The sequence below is a fragment of the Heloderma suspectum genome, chromosome 6 (genome assembly GCF_057233095.1).
Source record: "Heloderma suspectum isolate Gila_16-S chromosome 6, 16-S_ref, whole genome shotgun sequence".
NCBI classification, from domain to species: domain Eukaryota; kingdom Metazoa; phylum Chordata; class Lepidosauria; order Squamata; family Helodermatidae; genus Heloderma; species Heloderma suspectum.
The window spans coordinates 8828857-8849356 of NC_139463.1; the positions used below are offsets into that span (position 1 = coordinate 8828857).

General features: G+C 46.1%; 1 protein-coding gene across 1 annotated transcript in view; it reads left to right on the top strand.

The window, feature by feature from the left end:
* The window catches only part of POU2F3 (POU class 2 homeobox 3), a 130582-nt gene that overhangs the window by 83286 nt on the left and 26796 nt on the right, over positions 1–20500 (top strand). The window contains exons 5-6 of the mRNA XM_084807233.1: positions 3539–3643; positions 7996–8098. Of these exons, the coding sequence (XP_084663359.1) occupies positions 3539–3643; positions 7996–8098 (208 nt within the window). The remainder of the gene's footprint in view (positions 1–3538; positions 3644–7995; positions 8099–20500) is intronic.

A 20500-nucleotide genomic window follows, 5' to 3' on the forward strand; every position in this document is an offset into this window, starting at 1 on the left:
ACCAATCAGCTTTATGGGATGGCCCTATTAGGTTCTAATATTATGAGAGATTGTCCACTTTCTCCCAACCATGCATAGGTTTATATACCTCCATCATGTTCCGCCCCCCTTACTCAACCTTTTTTTCCCTAAGCTAAAAAGCCCTACACATTGTAAGGTCTTCTAGTATGGGAGGTACTCCAGCCCACCATCTCAGTCAAAGCAATTTGGATGTCCAAGTAGAGTCTCAAATGAATTTCTTTCTCATAGAGAAGTTTTTGAAACGCAAAGGTGGCAGGGTGTGTTTTCAAATTCTCCCACATTAACAAATGGATGAAAGGGGGAGGGGTGATCCGCAGCTTGAGAAACTGCACTGATCTTCTTGCCCTCGGCAAGCAGTTTTCAGTTTGTGGCTTTGTTGCCAGGCAAATAAACAATTGTTAGTCACCGTTACCATCAAAGACCAAAGGCAAACAGATCAGGTGCTGCCTGGAGTCCAATGTTAGTTGTACAAATCCTCCTTGAACTATTTTTGGGGTGGGTTGCTTCATTTTTGGCCCCTGAGTCAAAATCCAGCGGAAACGCATTTTGCCATCTTTGGGCAAAATCCAATATAAGTCCTACTTAGAGTAGACCCATTGAGATGAATGAGTCTTAAGTTAGTCATGACTTAAGTCTAAGTAGGACTCAGACTGGATTTCACATTTTGCCTGCTGTCTTCTATTTATCTGTGTATCCATCGCCAGACGTGCATGGCACTCCACCTGCAAAGGGTTCAGAATTAGTTGGGTGTGGTTCTCCAGGGGCCCCCAACCAAGGCCTGCATGGCATAGCTTTGGCAGCAGAACTGTTGCGTGGTTTGGGAACATTCTCTCAGGGCCAAGGTAAATATTACAGGCCCCTTTCCTTGCCCCTAAAAGGTAGCTCCACAGAAAGGTTCTTCTGGGTGGCACCACTCTCTGTGCTGGGCAGAGTGTTGAAAGCTCCTTTGTGTGTGCACTGGACCTCATGTGTAGGGTCTCTGTGCCAGTTGGCACATTTCATTTCCAGAAATGTACCCCAAGGCTCCCTTGCCACAACACAGTGGGGTCAGGGCCGGCCCAAGGCATTTTGCCACCCAAGACAAAGGACAAGATGGTGCCCCCTCCCGTTCCATGTACAAAAGCCAACTGGACTGGCAGATTAATCTGTCTTCCACACCAAAGATGGGACAACATTCTCCACTGAACCTGAAGGCAGCAGGCTAACCTAGGGGGTGCAGAGTAGGCTGCAAGGCACAGGTTCTCTCCTTGAACACCTTGCTGCTGCCTACCAGGATCTGCCACCTCCCATGGGCTAATGGTAGGGCCAGCCCTGAGTGAGGTGGCAAAATCCATGAGGAACAGCCCAAAATGAAATCCTTTGGTAGACACATATGTTTAAAGTGATTGAGGGGACAATCCTATGCCTGTTTCGGCAAGAAAAAAATCCTCTATGTCCCAGCATGCCCCAGCCCACATGGTTGGCTGGAGGGATGCTGGGGGCTGTAGGCCTTTTTTCTGTCTAACCATGCATAGAACTGTGCCTTATGGCTGCAATTGTACACACATTTATTTGGGAATGAGTCCCATTGCACTCAGTGGGATTCACTTCAGGGTAAATGTACCTATACCCAGGACTGCACTGTTGATTGCATTGACTGAACTTTACAAAACGTAGTGCCTTGCATGTAACCCAATTTGTGAACAGATGGAACGGCCTTATACCGAGTCAAGCCATCGGCACTTCTAGCCCAAGGGTGTTGAGCCCCTTTCAGCCCAAGGGCCGGATTTCATGCCAGAGATGCTCTTGAGGGGCATATTCCAGTGGGGGGCAGGGCTGAAGGTAAATCAGATTGGGGCCAAAATACCAACATATTTTAGCTGAAAGCTCTTACTGCCTTAGGAGAGGCTTTCAGAATGGGGAAAACACTGCACAAAAGCCAAGAAACTACCAAATGGTTAGTGGTTGGAGGAAAGGGGGTGGAGCCAAGGGAAGGGGCATGGCCATCTGCGGGCTCCGGGCCTAAGGTTCTGCACCCCTGATTTAGCCAAAGTCTGTCTTAGAGCTGTGCACAAAGGCCCTCTCAAAATTCTCCAGCCTATTCATGGGAAGAGAAATCCAGGGGGGGGGGGCAATTTCACCATATTTCTCCTAGGGGAGGAGAATTTCTCCAACAATTTGTCACAGATAGGGCTCATTATTGGCAGGGGTTGTAGCACAGATTCTGTCTTTTTCCTAAAGGTTTTTGGTTTATTGTACTGCTTTTGTAGGTGGCAACAATATCAACTGTGTTCCACTTTTCTGAGACAGAACTTTGAACTTCTTTTGGTGGTCTTTTTTAGCTTACAAAATCCCTGCAAGGTGGCCGAGGGTGCTGTGTGTGTTTTTTAGCTTACCTAATCCCTGCAAGGTGGCCGAGGGTGCTGTGTGTGTTTCCTCTCTCTGTTGTACATCTTTCCAGTGCTCTGCAGCCTTCCAGGCCACCTGCACTTCCTGAACTGAAATGGCCCCATGGGAGGAATTGCCCCATGACGTCTTCCTCATGATGGCTTTACCTGAAGTGCAGGAAGCCGAGGAGGCTACAGCCTGCCACAGAGATTACAGACAGGACATGCCTGCACACTCCTCACCCACCTCTCAAATAAGGTAGGCACAAGAAGCCCAGACCCAACCCATGAGGATTCCTCCGAAATTTTTCCTCCTTTGAATTTCTTTTCGAAAGCAATTTCTTTTCTATCAAATTGAATGGTTGAAAAACATGTGGGAGAAATTTTCAGCACAGCACTAGCCTGCCTATGCTGCCCAAGGTCTCTGGAAGGGCATGGTCTTTCACAGCCTCTACTATCCATCCGTTCAAACTGGAGATGTGTCCTACCCATGAGCTATGGTCTCACAGCCAGCTAGAAAATTTACTTCTTACCAAGCAACTGGATAGAATACTGTCCACATGATCCACAAATAAAATTGCTGGCAGTTGACTTTAAAGAAAGAAGGAAAAAAGACGGCTTCCAAAGCTTCCAAAGCCTTTACCAGCAGTAAGAATTGATTTCAGATTGGAAATGGCTTGCCTTCTTTCCACACTTGGTGCCGATTGGGTTTGTACTGTTTGCAGGCAAGGGAGGATATTATTCCAGTAGCTGATATCCTTTTCCTTCACCTGGTGGCTGTTTGGATTTGCTTTGTAGATTGGATTGGTTTAGACACATGCATTCTTTTCAATCCCCAAGAGTTGTGTTTGGAAGTTCCAGCAACCTCAGGTAGACCAGTAGAGTACAATTCTACAGCAAGTCTACAGAAGCCATAGTGGAGCCTTCCCCAACTTGGTGCCTGCCAGATGTGTCGGACTACAATTCCCATCATCTCCAGCCAGTGGGGATGGGAGTTGTAGTCCAGCATGTCTGGAGGGCCCCAGGTTGGGGAAGACAAACTCCCTGATCTTTCCATCTCCCCAGCCACTAGTATTCTCTGGCCAATTTCTCATTCTCGACATGGGTGGCCTTTACAGTGGTGTGGTTGTTCTTTTTACTCTCCCTTGCAGATTAAAACAGAAGATCTCAGCGACTCTTTGCAGACGGACACCCACTCAAGATTGAGCCATCTATCACAAGGGCTGTCCATGATGCCCGGAGGGCAAATTGCTGGGGTAAGGAGCTTGGGTCTTTCATACAGGCAAGTACTGACTGAAAGCAGCTGCAGGCCCAGGGCAGAAGTTCTTTAGGGTCATGATCTGAAGGCCCTTGATGCAGCAACCTTGCTGAAGCTAAGCAGGTCTGAGTGTGGGCGGTGCTTGGATGGGAGACCACATGGGAGCTCTAAACCTGAGTTCCATCATGGAAATCATACAAGTTATCAATAAATACATAATGATAAATAATACTAGTCCCATAATACCATCCTGAGGAAAGGCTTGAAAATGTGAGGCTTTTAGTTTGGGGAAAAGGTTAAAATATGCATGAAGTGGAGAAAGCAAGGAGAGGTAAGTTTTTCTCCCTTTCATGTGGTAGTAGAACTTGGGGGTCACCCAATGAAACCAATTGGCAGAAGATTCTGGGTAGACAAAAAGAAGGACTTCTTCCCAAAGCACATAATTCATCTTGGGGACTCACTGCCACAAGGTGTAGTAATGGCCACCAATCTGGATGGCTTTAGAAGGAGATTAGACTAATTCATGGAGGATAAGGCTATCAATGGCTACTAGTCCTGATGGCTATATACCACCTCCAGGATCAGCTACAATATGCCTCTGTATACCAATTGCTGGGGAACATTAGTGGGAGGATGCTATTGCCCTGTAATCTGTTCCTCAATGGTAAGGCATGAGAGACTACATCAAAAAGGGCTTGCATGTTACCAGTGGCAAAAGCTCATCAATACAGGAAACCGCATTACACTGTGTGTGACCATTGATCTATCCAGCTCATTGGCAACAGTTCTCCAAGGTCTTAGGGGGGAAATCTTGGCTGGCCCTGCTGTCAGATCCTTCGAAGGGGAGACTGAAGGACTGGACTTGGGATATGTACTCTGCTGCTGGGCTATCCCTATTCTCAAGTTGCCAGACCCCAGGTCCCCCTCTGGGTCAGAGGAAGACTCATGGGTGAAGGAGGCATCACCCAGTGACCCATCGTCTGCTGTCCAGGACCTTCCAGGCCAGAGGATGTGGCTTCACTGGGCTCCTCAGACACACGCACACACCCTTTGCAGTCCTCACCACTCCTATGGTGGAGGAGCCATTTTCTGCAGAATCAGGCAAGAGCCCTTTAACTGACAGGCTCAGAGGGGGTGAAGTTAACAGCAGGCCCAGGGCAGCCAGCCTTCATAAAGCCTCAGAAGGCCTCTGCATGTTGCTGAGGCAACATCTCATCTTGGGTGATTTCTGACTAGTATAGAGCTGTCCAAGGTTCTGACAGGCCTATTATTATCCTGGATAGCCAGATGTAATGCTGCTTCTCCAAATGTGTCCCTGCTTTTCCAGTACATGCCGCTGCTTGACTACCAAGGATAGAGCCTTTTTGGTGGAAGCACCCTGCTTGTGAACTTTCTCCCCAGTGCCTACTTTGTTAGCATCTAATGCAAACCATTCTTTCTGTCTTTAACCTGGGCATTTAATAGTAGTGTTTGACTGATCTGTATAGTTCATTTGTGGATTTTGGCAGTGTTCTCTTGATATATTTCTTTAGTTATTGTATAGTTTAATGACTATATTGTTTTTAAATTATGTGTAAGCCACCTCGAACATATCACAAATGAAAGGAGGATTTAAAAACAAGAATGTATTCTTAAAAGAGATAAAGGGCCTGTTCAGATGCACAGGGGGAGAAGGTAACTATGCGGGGGTAGCGAAACCAAAACACGTGGGCCCGCCACACGATGGTGGGAAGAGGCCTCTTTCAGCAGGGCTGGTGGAATGGCTCTCCTTCCCCCCATCATCTCAGCATAGGAAGCTGCCTTCTACTGAGTCAAGCCATTGGTCTATATAGCTCAGCATTGTATGCACTGACTGGCAGAGGCTTTCCAGGGTTTCAGACAGGAGTCTTTCCCAGCTCTGCCTGAAGATGCCGGGGATCGAACCTGGGACCTTTGACATGCAACACATGTGCTCTACCTGTCAGGGTTGCCCCTGAGCACAGTGATTGACAGAGTAGCTCAGAGTCTGAAGAGGGACCGCAAAACATGGGGGAGGACATTTCCCAGGCATGGACAGAGATGGATCGGCCTACTCCTCAAGCTTCAAAGGCACAGCTGGATGGAGAGGGCCCCTCTTCACCCATCCCTGTGAGAGATAGTGAACAGGGAGAAGGGGGGGCTGGCAGCGCCTGAATTCTTAGACGCTAGATGCAGAGACAAGAGAGAAATGGCAGGGGCGGAGCTTAGGCGATCTGCCCGATTGGCCCAGCAGGAACAGCTGCACTTAAGAGTCCTCACGAGACAGAGGCAGATCCCCACCCCCACCCCCATAGTTAGGACAGCAAGTCTCCTATTCCTCAAATGGTGGGCAAGCTGTCACGTTTCCCTTTGCCCCTGCTGCAAAACTTCAAAAGCCAAATCAAAACACAGACAAGAGACTTCAATTCCAAGGCTTTTTAATCCATTTAATTCAATGGGTCATTCAGATGCTAATTGTCAGTGAGCCACAGTCTACAAAGGAAATACCTTCAGGGAGTTCAAAGGAAAACTACGGAAGTTGCCCACCATTTGAGGAACAAGCAAGCTTGCTGTCCTAACTTAATGGGGGGGGGGGATCTGCCTCTATCTCGTGAGGACTATAAGCACATTTGTTCCTGCCAGGCCAATTGGGCAGATCGCCTAAGCTCCGCCCCTGCCATTACTCTCTTGTCTCTGCATCTAGCGTCTAAGAATTCAGGTGCTACCAGCCCCCGCTCTCCCTGTTCGCTATCTCTCACAGTGATGGGTGAAGAGGGGCCCTCTCCATCCAGCTGTGCCTTTGAAGCTTGAGGAGTAGGCCGATCCATCTCTGTCCACGCCTGGGAAATTTCCTCCCTCACGTTTTGCGGTTCCTCTTCAGACTCTGAGCTACTGTGCCAATCATTGCACTTAGGGGCAACCCTGACATTACCCCTATGACCCTTCTCTTCTTTGAATGCTCCCCCAGATTAAGAGAGAGCTCCCTGAACACACACAGCTAGCATGTGAGGGAGAAAGTTCTAGCCAAGCTGTCTCTCTGATAAACTACTTTTCTATATGCAGGGAGTTGTTCTGTCTGGGGGTAGGGTGGTTACTTATGAATCTCCCAGAAAGAGGAAATGCATCACCCCAAAAGAGGGCAAAAGCAGACACAAATTTGCATAAATACTTGCATATGCTAATGTATATGTCGATATCCAAATTTAGGCAAAAATTATTATGATGTAAATAGAAATACAGTGTATTTATTTATTTGTTTGTTTGTTTATACTGCTTCTATACTGTTCAATATCCTAAAATCTCTAAGCAGTTTACATCAAAAATACATATAATTCAATGTAAAAACAATGTAAAATAATAAATGCATTCAAAAAGTTACAACAAGAACAAGAGTAGAACAGAGCAGTGTCATAGTCAATTACAGGTCAGGGAAAGCCAGATAGGAGGACATTTATCTCCTTCTGTCATAATGCTAGAACCCGGGGACATCCCATGAAGCTGTTTGGTGGGAGATTCAGGACAGATAAAAGGAAGGACTTCTTCACACAGCACATAGTCAAACTATAGAATTCACTACCACAAGTTGTAGTGATGGCCACCAATTTGGATGGCTTTAAAAGGGGTTAGAAAATTCCTGGAGGAGAAGGCTATGAATGGCTACTAGTCCAGATGGCTATATGCTACCTCCAGTACCAGAGGCAGTGAGCCTATGTACACCAGTTGCTGGGGAACATGGGTGGGAGGGTGCTGTTGCACTCATGTCCTGCTTGTGGGTTCCTGGTCAACAGCTGGTTGGCCATGGTGTGAACAGAATGCTGGACTAGATGGACCCTTGGCCTGATCCAGCATGGCTCTTCTTATGTTCTTATCGGACATCTCACCACAGTGGGGATGACTGTGACCAGGTGAGCTTTGTGCGTTGTTCAGTATGCTGTCCAGGTGGTGTTGATGGGCAGCTTCAAGGAACTTAAGCTCTTCCTTCTGATGGTTCTTTATCTTTCAACCAGACTTGGACTGCACAGCCTTTCAAACAGAGGAAGCCTTCAAATAGAGGACTGTCCTCTGTCAAAGAGGACACGTGACCACCCCATCTGGGGGAAGTATTCAAACACTCGGCTGCCGTCCTGCAGTGTGAAGTGATTTGGGCCAGCAATTGATCATGTGTTTGGGCTCTGTGTGTTGAGTCATCAAGCTATGAAATATCAGGTGATGCATGTGTCATTTTGGGAAAACGAATGAAGGACTGAGCAGCTGGGGTTGGGATGCTGATGAAGCGGACCAGGCAATAGAGTGACTGCATGACTTTGTGAAGGACCTCCATCATATTTGACTCATGTTCTTCTTCTCCTTCAGGATATGAGTTCTCTTCACACTTTGCAACAACTCGTGCAGGTTCCAGGTCACATGCAATCTGTCCCCCTGTTCCTGCTTTCTCAGGGCCCCTCAGGGCAGCAAGGTAATGTGAACATACATATCTGTATATCCATACCAATCATTTATATATAATGTGAACATTGTTGTTGTTCAGTCGTTCAGTCGTGTCCGACTCTTCGTGACCCCATGGACCATAGCACGCCAGGCCTTCCTGTCCTGCGCTCTCTCCCAGAGCGTGCTCAAGTTCATATTCATTGCATCGGTGATGCTATCTAGCCATCTCATCCTCTGCCGTCCCCTTCTCCTTTTGCCTTCAGTCTTTCCCAGCATCAGGGCCTTTTCCAGGGAGTTTTCTCTTCGCATTAGGTGGCCAAAATATTTGAGCTTCAGCTTCAGTATCTGTCCTTCCAATGAGCACTCAGGGTTGATTTCCTTTAGGATGGACTGATTTGACCTCCTTGCAGTCCAGGGGACTCGTAAGAGTCTTCTCCAGCACCACAGTTCCAAAGCATCAATTCTTCGGCGCTCAGCCTTCCTTATCATCCAGCTCTCACAGCCATATGTTGCTACTCGGAAAACCATAGCTTTGATTATACGAATATTTGTCAGCAAGGTGATGTCTCTGCTTCTTACTATGCTGTCTAGGTTTGCCATAGCTTTCCTCCCAAGGAGCAAGCGTCTTTTGATTTCATGGCTACAGTCACCGTCTGCGGTGATCTTGGAGCCCAAGAAAATAAAATCTGTCACTGCTTCCATTTCTTCCCCTTCTATATGCCAGGAAGTGATGGGGCCAGATGCCATGGTCTTAGTTTTTTTTAATGTTGAGTTTCAAACCAGCTTTTGCACTCTCCACTTTCACCCTCGACAAGAGGGACTTTAGATCCTCTTCGCTTTCTGCCATTAGGGTGGTATCGTCTGCGTATCTGAGGTTGTTGATAATTCTCCCAGCAATCTTAATTCCAACCTGTGATTCATCCAACCCGGCATTTCTCATGATGTACTCTGCATATAAATTAAATAAGCGGGGCGACAATATACAACCTTGTTGTACTCCTTTCCCAATTTTGAACCAATCAGCTGTTCCACGTCCGGTTCCTACTGTTGCTTCTTGACCCTCGTTCAGGTTTCTCAGGAGACAGGTAAGGTGGTCTGGTACTCCCATCTCTTTAAGAATTTGCCACAGTTTGTTGTGATCCACACAATCAAAGACTTTAGTGTAGTCAATGAAGCAGAAATAGATGTTTTTCTGGAATTCTCTTGCTTTCTCCATGATCCAGCGAATGTTGGCAATTTGATCTCTAGTTCCTCTGCCTCTTCGGAACCCAGCTTGTACTTCCGGTAGTTCTTGGTTCACATGCTGCTGAAGCCTAGCTTGGAGGATTTTGAGCATAACCTTGCTGGCATGTGAAATGAGCACAATTGTACTGTAGTTTGAACACTCTTTGGCATTGCCCTTCTTTGGAATTGGAATGTAAACTGACCTTTTCCAGTCTTGTGGCCACTGTTGAGTATTCCAAATTTGTTGGCATATTGAGTGCAGCACTTCAACAGCATCATCTTTGAGGATTTTAAATAGCTCAGCTGGAATACTGTCATCTCTGCTGGCTTTGTTGTTAGTAATGCTTCCTAAGGCCCACTTGATTTCACTCTCTAGAATGTCCAGCTCAAGTTCAGTGACCACACTATCATAGCTATCAGGGACATTAAGCTCTTTCCTGTATAGTTCTTCTATGTATTCTTTCCACCTCTTCTTAATCTCATCTGCTTCTGTTAGGTCCCTGCCTTCTTTGTCCTTTATCATGCCCATCTTTGCACAAAACGTTCCCTTGATATCTCTGATTTTCTTGAAGAGATCTCTAGTCTTTCCCATTCTGTTGTTTTCTTCGATTTCTTTGCATTGTTCATTTAAGAAGGCCTTCTTGTCTCTCTTTGCTATTCTTTGGAACTCTGCATTCAGTTGGATACATCTTCCCCTTTCTCCCTTGCTTTTCGCTTCCATTCTTTCCTCAGCTTCTTGTGAAGCCTCATCAGACAGCCACTTGGCTTTCTTGCATTTCTTTTTCTTGGGGATGGATTGAGTTGCTGCCTCCTGAACAATGTTACAGACCTCCATCCATAGTTCCTCAGGCACTCTGTCCATCAGGTCTAATCCCTTAAATCTATTCCTCACCTCCACTGTATATTCATAAGGGAGTAGGGATATGATTTAGGTCATACCTGAATGGTTTAGTGGTTTTCCCTACATTCTTCAATTTAAGCCGAAATTTTGTGATAAGCAGCTCATGATCTGAGCCACAGTCAGTTCCAGGTCTTGTTTTGACTGACTGTATGGAGCTTCTCCATCTTTGGCTGCAAATGACATAATCAATCTGATTTCGATATTGGCCATCTGGTAATGTCCATGTGTAGAGTCGCCTCTTGTGCTGTTGGAAAAGAGTGTTTGCTATGATCAGCGTGTTCTCTTGGCAAAACTCTATTAGCCTTTGTCCTGCTTCATTTTGTACACCAAGGCCATGCTTGCCTGTTATCCCGGTGATTTCTTGACTTCCTAGTTTAGCATTCCAATCCCCTATGATGAAGAGGACATCTTTCTTTGGTGTTAGTTCTAGAAGGTGTTGTAGGTCTTCATAGAGCCGATCAACCTCAGCTTCTTCGGCCTCAGTGGTTGGGGCATAGACTTGAATTACTGTGATGTTGAATGGTTTGCCTTGGATTCATACTGAGATCATTCTGTTGTTTTTGAGATTGTACCCCAGTACTGCTTTTCCCACCCTTTTGTTGACTATGAGTGCTACTCCATTTCTTCTAAGGGATTCTTACCCACAGTAGCAGATATGATGGTCACCTGAATTAAATTCGCCCATGCTTGTCCATTTTAGTTCTCTGATTCTCATGATGTCGATGTTCAGTCTTGCCATCTCATGTTTGACCACCTCCAGCTTACCTTGATTCATTGATCTTACATTCCAGGTTCCTAAACAATATTGTTCTTTATAGCATCGGATTTTCTTTTTACCACCAGACACATACACAGCTGAGTGTCCTTTCAGCTTTGGCCCAGCCGCTTCACTCTTTCTGGCGCTACTTGGAAATTCCCTCTGCTCTTCCCCAGTAGTATGTTGGACACCTTCCGATCTGAGGGGCTCATCTTCCGGGATCACATCTTTTAGCCTTGTGATACGTTCCATGGGGTTTTCTTGGCAGGAATACTGGAGTGGGTTGCCATTTCCTTCTCCAGTGGACCACATTTTGTCAGAACTCTCCACCATGACCTGTCCATCTCGGGTGGCCCTGCATGGCATTGCTTATGGCTTCACTGAGTTACGCAAGCCCCTTCACCACAACAAAGCAGTGATCCATGAAGGGGAATATGAACATACATATCTGTATATCCATACTGATCTTTTATATATAACGTGAACATACATATCTGTATATCCATACCGATCTTTTAAATATAATGTGAACATACATATCTGTATATCCGTACCAATCTTTTATAAATAAGCTATTGCTGAGGACCATTCTCACTCAACCTGATAGAAAAGAAATTGCTTTCGTAGAAGTGATTCAAAGGAGGAGAAAAATTTGGAGAAATTCTCAGGGGTTGGGTTCAGGGTTGTTGTATTTACCTTACTTATGAGGTGGCCAAGGAATGTGTGTGAGTGTCCTCTCTTTAATTCGACAACCTTTTCTCCGGCAGCCTGTAGCCTCCTTGGCTTCCCACATATCAAGTACAGCCCAGAGGAAGACATCAAGGGCTCATTCCTCCCATACGCCTTTTCCAAATCAGGGGGCTCAGGCTGCAGCCTCCATTACCCTGCAGTAATTTGGTAAGCTCAAAAATGCCACCCAAAGAAATTCAAAATAAAGCATAAAATGCCCTCTCAGAAGACATTTTGCTCAGAAAAGCTCTGAGATTTTTCTTTTCTTACCTTCACCCCACCCCCACCCCGCCTGAAATAAAATGCCACTTTCAGGAATTTCCTTCAAATTTTCTCCACCATTTGTGTGTGTATGTGTGTGTGGTGGCCGCCTTCCCCTCCCCCCTCCCCACAATACTCCGGACCAATGATAGGTTTGGGGCATCGTGAAGGATGCAAAATAGGGGCTACTAATAAAATGGGAGCCAGGGGGCCAACGCAGTTGCTGCTGTTGCCACTTGCACCTCATAAGTAAGGTAAATACAAAGAACCAAAAGCCCTTAAGAAAAAAGAAAGACGTCGTGCTACAACCCTCACCAGTGGTGAGTCCTACCTGTGAGAAACTCTGGAGAATTTCTCTGCTTCCTGGAGAAATCCAGTCAAATTGTCCCTCTAATTTCTCCGCCCACAAATAGGGTGGAAAATTTCAAGAGGCCATTTGCACACATCTCTAATATAAACCTATACGGCTCCCTTATGCTAGGTCAGACCGTTGGCCCGCTAAGGCAGCAGTCTCTGCTCTGACTGGCAGCAGCTCTCCAAGTTCTGAGACCGAGGCCTTTCCCACAGGGTCGGCATGAAGGCTTGGGATCATCAGGCGCCTGCAGCAATCCAAGTCACACTAGGTGGCCTGCTACCCATCCCAGGCCCTGCTCCTCCTCCGTGCTGTTGCTGCCAGTTCCCCTGGCCTCTCCAAGTGTGCACTGAGAGCAGCAAGGAGCAGGAGCAACAAACATTTTGTTTATTTTGTATCTCATTTATTAGATTTATTAGCTGCCCATCTGGCTGGTTACAAATGGGCTATACGAATAACAACATGAAATACAACAAATCTACACAATCAACTGAACAAAACAGCATTGCTCTAAAAAACCCTAGCCCACCCCAAATACCCACCTGAACAGCCAGGTTTTCAAAGCCTGGTGGAAGCTCATTGAAGAGGGGGCATGGCAGAGGTCACTAGGGAGGGAACTCCACAGAGTGGGGGCCACCACAGAAAAGGCCTTCTCCCTAGTCCTCACCAGCCCAGCTGTCCTGGCTGATGGCACAGACAGAAGGCCTTCCAAGGCTGATCTCATTGAGCAGCATCCCTGGTGTTGTTGGAGACGCTCCTTAAGATAGACTGGGCCAGAACCATATAGGTTTTTAAACGTCAATGCCAATACCTTGAATTGGACCCAGAAAACAACTGGTAACCAGTGCAACTCCTTCAGCACTGGAGTGATGTGGTCTCGTCGATGGCTGCCTTTAATCAGGCGGGCCGCCGCATTCTGCACCAGCTGCAGCTTCCGAACCATCTTCAAGGGCAACCCCACATACAGCACATTATGGTAGTCTAGGCGAGAGGAGACCAGGGCATAAACTATTGATGCATGCCTTGCCCTCTCTCTCTCTCTCTCTCTCTCTCTCTCTCTCTTGGAATTAGGGCCAATTGGTCCCAAGTCCCGCAACTCTTCCATTGATACAGAATTTTGGAATTGGCACTGCTTTCCCATTGATAAGGTTTGAGATCCAGTCCCTTTGTCTGGGAAGCTTTACTTGGGGGTGCCAGGGGCTGGACCTCATGGGATCTCATACATGCAAAGCACAAGCACTCCCTCTTTCCTTTGAACCCTCTACACAGCTGTAGCTGGGGATACTGGATGTTGCATGGCTGCAGCCACTTCAACAGGGGAGCTGCACCAGTCTGCCAGCACCACACAAAGCTGTGTGCAGTTAGGGATGTCGGAGAAATCCGCAATGAGCTCAAATGAGTTCTGTGAACCCAAATGGCAGATGCCACACCAGACCGGCTTTTTCCAAGTCATGCTGATTCCATGGACTTGTGGATCAGTTTTTCACAGGGAGGGCCAGGGGGGATTTGCACGAATTTACATTAGCGCTAATGCACATTAAGCAATGTGCATTTGCGCAAGTGCGCAGTTCCGCTAATGCAAATTAACGCAAGTAGAACAAAATTCTGTTGGTGAAACAAATCCAGTTCCTTCAATGAGTGGATGACGGAATGAAAGACACAAGACAATCTGTGAAACACAGAGGGAATGGATTTAGCAAAATCCATACAACCCTATGTGCAGATTGTACACAGAGAGGGGTGTGTGGGAGCACTATACAGAGGCCATAGCTCAGTGGTAGAACCCTGCTTTGCATGCAGAAGGTCATAGATTCAATCCCCAGCACCTCCATGTTGGGCTGGGTTGGAGATCTTGCCTGAAACCCTGGAGAACGGTTGCTGGTCAGTGTTGACAATACTGAGCTAGATGGCCTGACTCAGTCTAAGGCAACTTCCTGCATTCCTATTCACATCAACAGAACCAAACTGGCGCTGGCCCAAGGTTTCTGGCCACCCTGGGTTAATTAATATTTTTCTTAAATGAAAACAATGTAACTGAAGTAAATGCTATTATTCCAGTGAAAATGTCTACATAACATAACATTTACATTAGGTTAAGGACACAGTCCTATGGGCTGTGTCATTGCTGCTTGGAAGCCCCTGAACTCCGGGACTTTAAGATTCCTATATCCTGCTGGGCTGAAGCCAGCAAAGTGGGAGGAGTAGCAGAGGTAATCTTCACCTCCCCATCCTCTGAGCAGCTTTATTTTTGCTAGACAGGCTTTTCAGCCCCTCTAGCAAGGGTGCTTTGGAGGTGGAGGGGAGAAGGCTGGAGGAGGCGCAGGATAAATTGTATCCTGGCCTCTCCAGTTTCCTCCCCTCGCCACCCACTGGAATGCCCCCTTTTGCCCCTCTCCAAGGTTGATTTTCTAACCCCGGAGAGGCATCCTGTGCAGTTCTCTCCACGCCAGCTTTAAGGGGGCAGGGTCAAGGGGTGGATCTCTGACTCCCCCTTCTGAGGCTGGATGTTGTCTCTGACCTTGGAAGGGATTTCCCGATATACCTTCCTGATACAGACCCATTTGATCACCACAATCATGAGAGGAGACCTGGCTACTTGTTCTGCAACCTGCAGATTGGCACCTAGCAGCAACCAGAAGCAGACTTTCTCTGTGGTGCCACCCACTGTGTTGAATGGGGACTTAACTCCCTTAGTAAGGGAGGCTTAAACAAGCAAGGCAACAGCCAAGTGACTCCACCATTCATTTGAAGGGTGAGCGGTGGGTTAGATGCCATCAATGAAGGAAGCTCAAGATGGCAAAAATTCTACCACAAGAAATGTAGTGATCTTCCAAAGCCCAACTGGAAAGTCCATGGTTCCAATCTTACACATCCCTTGAACTCATTAGGGGACTGTCAAGGGTCCCCTTATGACCTGGACCCCCTGGGGAACTCTATAAGGATCTCTTGCCTCCTTAAGAGTCCCACCTTCCTTCTTTTAAACCTCCCTTTCCCAGAAACATGGGGTTTAGGCTGTAGACGTGGAGTGACTGACACACCAGACACTTGGGGTTTAATCACAACAGTTTACTGGTAAATTTAAAGTAAACAATCACAACTAAAGGTTGTTGTTGTTCAGTCGTTAAGTCGTGTCTGACTCTTTGTGACCCTATGGACCATAGCACACCAGGCCTTCCTGTCCTCCGCTCTCTCCCGGAGCATCCTCATGTTCATGTTCATTGCATCGGTGATGCTATCTAGCCATCTCATCCTCTGCCATCCCCTTCTCCTTTTGCCTTCAGTCTTTCCCAGCATCAGGGTCTTTTCCAGAGAGTTTTCTCTTCACATTAGGTGGCCAAAATATTTGAGCTTCAGCTTCAGTATCTGTCCTTCCAATGAGCACTCAGGGTTGATTTCCTTTAGGATGGACTGATTTGACCTCCTTGCAGTCCAGGGGACTCGTAAGAGTCTTCTCCAGCACCACAGTTCAAAGGCATCAATTCTTCAGCGCTCAGCCTTCCTTATAGTCCAGCTCTCACAGCCATACATTACTACTGGGAAAAACATAGCTTTGATTATGCGGACCTTTGTCGGCAAGGTGATGTCTCTGCTTGTTACTATGCTGTCTAGGTTTGCCATAGCTTTCCTCCCAAGGAGCAAGCGTCTTTTAATTTCATAGCTACAGTCACCATCTGCGGTGATCTGGGAGCCCAAGAAAATAAAATCTGTCACTGCTTCCATTTCTTCCCCTTCTATATGCAGGAAGTGATGGGGCCAGATGCCATGATCTTTGTTTTGTTCATGTTGAGTTTCAAACCAGCTTTTGCACTCTCCACTTTCACCCTCAACAAGAGGCTCTTTAGATCCTCTTCACTTTCTGCCATTAGGGTGGTATCGTCTGCGTATCTGAGGTTGTTGATAATTCTCCCAGCAATCTTAATTCCGACCTGTGATTCATCCAACCCAGAGTTTCTCATGATGTACTCTGCATATGAGTTAAATAAGCAGGGTGACAATATGCAGCCTTGTCGTACTCCTTTCCCAATTTTGAACCAATCGGTTGTTCCATGTCTGGTTCTTACTGTTGCTTCTTGACCCTCATACTGGTTTCTCAGGAGACAGGTAAGATGGTCTGGTACTCCCGTCTCTTTAAGAGTTTGCCACAGTTTGTTGTGATCCACACAATCAAAGGCTTTAGCATAGTCAATGAAGCAGAAATAGATGTTTTTCTGGAATTCTCTTGCTTTCTCCATGATCCATCGAATGTTGGCGATTTGATCTCTAGTCTGCCTCTTCGGAACCCAGCTTGTACTTCCAGTAGTTCTCAGTTCACATACTGCTGAAGCCTAGCTTGTAGGATTTTGAGCATAACCTTGCTGGCATGTGAAACGAGCGCAATTGTACAGTACTTTGAACACTCTTTGGCGTTGCCCTTCTTTGGAATTGGAATGTAAACTGACCTTTTCCAGTCTTGTGGCCACTGTTGAGTGTTCCAAATTTGTTGGCATATTGAGTGCTGCACTTTAACAACAGCATCTTTTAGGATTTTAAATAGCTCAGCTGGAATACTGTCATCTTCGCTAGCTTTGTTGTTACTAATGCTTCCTAAGGCCCACTTGAATTCACTCTCGAGGATGTCTGGCTCAAGTTCACTGACCACACTATCATGGCTATCAGGGACATTAAGCTCTTTCCTGTATAGTTCTCCTGTGTATTCTTTCTACCTCTTCTGAATCTCATCTGCTTCTGTGAGGTCCCTGCCTTCTTTGTCCTTTATCATGCCTGTCTTTGCACAAAACGTTCCCTTGAGATCTCCGATTTTCTTGTAGAGATCTCTAGTCTTTCTCATTCTATTGTTTTCCTCGATTTCTTTGCATTGTTTATTTAAGAAGGCCTTCTTATCTCTCCTTGCTATACTCTGGAACTCTGCATTCAGTTGGATATATCTTCCCCTTTCTCCTTTGCTTTTCGCTTCCATTCTTTCCTCAGCTACTTATGAAGCCTCATCAGACAGCCACTTGGCTTTCTTGCATTTCTTTTTCTTTGGGATGGATTGAGTTGCTGCCTCCTGAACAATGTTACGGACCTCCGTCCATAGTTCCTCAGGCACTCTGTCGATCAGGTCTAATCCCTGAAATCTATTCGTCACCTCCACTGTATATTCATAAGGGATATGATTGAGGTCATACCTGAATGGTTTAGTGGTTTTCCCTACGTTCTTCAATTTAAGCTGAAATTTTGCAAGAAGCAGCTCATGATCTGAGCCACAGTCAGTTCCAGGTCTTGTTTGTACTGACTGTATAGAGCTTCTCCATCTTTGGCTGCAAAGGACATAATCAATCTGATTTCGATATTGACCATCTGGTGATGTCCATGTGTAGAGTCGCCTCTTGTGCTGTTGGAAAACAGTGTTTGCTATGATCAGCGTGTTCTCTTGACAGAACTCTATTAGCTTTTGTCCTGCTTCATTTTGGCCTGATTCCAAGGCCAATCTTGCCTGTTATCCCAGTTATTTCTTGACTTCCTACTTTGGCTTTCCAATCCCCTATGATGAAAAGGACATCTTTTTTTGGTGTTAGTTCTAGAAGGTGTTGTAGGTCTTCATAGAACCGATCAACCTCAGCTTCTTCGGCCTCAGTGGTTGGGGCATAGACTTGATTTACTGTGATGTTGAATGGTTTGCCTTGGATTCGTACTGAGATCATTCTGTTGTTTTTGAGATTGTACCCCAGTACTGCTTTTCCCACCCTTTTATTGACTATGAGTGCTACTCCATTTCTTCTAAGGGATTCTTGCCTACAGTAGTAGATATAATGGTTACCTGAATTAAATTCGCCCATGCTTGTCCATTTTAGTTCACTGATTCCCAAGATGTCGATGTTCAATCTTGCCATCTCATGTTTGACCACCTCCAGCTTACCTTGATTCATTGATCTTACATTCCAGGTTCCTAAACAATATTGTTCTTTACAGCATAGGATTTTCTTTTCATCACCAGACACATCCACAGCTGAGTGTCCTTTTGGCTTTGGCCCAGCCGCTTCACTCTTTCTGGCACTACTTGGAAATTCCCTCTTCTCTTCCCCAATAGTATATTGGACACCTTCCGACCTGAGGGGCTCATCTTCCGGCGTCATATCTTTTAGCCTTGTGATACGTTCCATGGGGTTTTCTTGGCAAGAATACTGGAGTGGGTTGCCATTTCCTTCTCCAGTGGACCACATTTTGTCAGAACTCTCCACCATGACCTGTCCATCTTGGGTGGCCCTGCACGGCATTGCTTATGGCTTCACTGAGTTATGCAAGCCCCTTCGCCACAACAAGGCAGTAATCCATGAAGGGGCACAACTAAAGGTATTCACCCAATATTGCTGAGTGATACAAAAGGCATTAAAAGAAAATTAAAGTTGCAAACTGCAAGTTCCTTTATCCTAGTTGTCCTTAGACATTTCTAGGCTGCTTCTTCCTGCCCTCTCTTTAGACTCTGCTCTCACTTCAGGCTCTTGCTGTCTCTTCCCATACTGGCTCTTTCGCTGTCTTTATATACCCTTCTCCCTCAAAACCAAAAGTACTGCTTCAAACCTGAAGAAATGAAACAAGTGGAGAATTGAAACTGACACTTAACCGGAGAAATGAAACTACTCCTCTCAGGGTTACCCCCTCCCAACAGAACACTCCAGGCCTCTAAATCTGACCTTTTTCCCCTTTGCCTCTATAGGCCTCAAACCCTTACAGGGACATTGGCAAGTCACTCTTTCTAAGCCTCAGTCTCTCCCCCACTCCTCCATTATATTTGCAAGATGAGGATGATAATGTTTTAGGGATTACATTGAGATAGTCTATATGAGGGGTGTTGAACCTCAGACTCACAAGCCAAATCTGGCCTACTTAGGGTTACAAACTGGCTTTCCAGGTGGCAGTGGCTGTTTCCCATGACTGCCATTTGGTGGTTTCCTGGCATTTCCATGTATTTTTTCCCCATTCTAAAAGGTTGGGATGCCTCTCCTAAGGCTGAGTTACTGGCAATAAGAACTTAAAGCTAAAATATGCTGTGGGGGGGGGGTATTTTGGCTCCTCCCCTTTGGCCCCACCAGCCACTGGAATGTGGCCCCTGAAAGCTTCTCTGAAGTTGAATTTGGCCCTTGGGCTGAAAGAGGTTCAACACTCCATGGTGCTTGGCTCACTCTAAAGCCACCTCCCCCAGCCTGGTGCCCTCCAGATGTGTTGGACTACAACTCCCAGCATTCCCCAGCCATCATGGCTATCTTGGGTGCTGTGCATTGTAGTCCAACACATCTGGAGGGCACCAGGCTGGGGAGGGCTGCTCTACAGTGCTAGTAGTTGTACTACCAGCTAGGGATGCCAGATAAATCTGCAAGGGAATCAAATGAGTTTCGATTTCTATGAATCCAACCTGTGAATTCTGCACTGGACCAACTTTTCCAGACTCTCACAGCTTCCACAGACTTGCAAGCTGGTTTTTTAGATTTTATTTTCTGCAACTTTACACAAATTTGACACAAATTTAGTCATCAAGGATACATAAATTAAAAACCACTGGCCAAAAATTCACATTCCCCCCATAGGCTAAAGCATGAAAATGAGCGGGGGGGGGGGTTGCACATTTTCACAAGTGCGAATTTGTGCAAATTTGAAAAATCAAATTCCTTCCATGAGTGGATGATGGGACAAACGGTACCTGACAACCTGTGAAACGTGGACAGAATGGATTTTACAAAATCCGTACATCCCTACTACCAGTGTAAGGGTCTTTTTCAAAGAACACATCCCCATTTTTCCAAAATGTGCAATAATTTCTTATTTGTTTGTGAAATTCAGGAGAGAAAGCTGATGAAAACAGATAACAGATTTGTTGTGACTACTGTGATTTTATACCTCCTACTCTAAAGGCTGATTTCACATATGCATGCAGGCATCCATTTATGTTTCATTACTTGATTGCTCAAGCTGAATGTGTGAACTCACCCTGATCATGAAGCACTATCTGAAATTAGACAGTAGTTCTATCGATGGGGCTTGATCTATGAGGACTTGTTCACACATGCAGATCAACACCAGATCTGTTGCTACAGTGGGGGGCTAGTTACGCATTGCCAAAAAAGAGGGCATGCATGCCCACCACTAAAAAGAGGGGACAAAAGAGGAAAGAGATATATGCTGATGTACATAGATAGAGTTGGGCCGCGGTGGCTTGGTGGTTAAGATG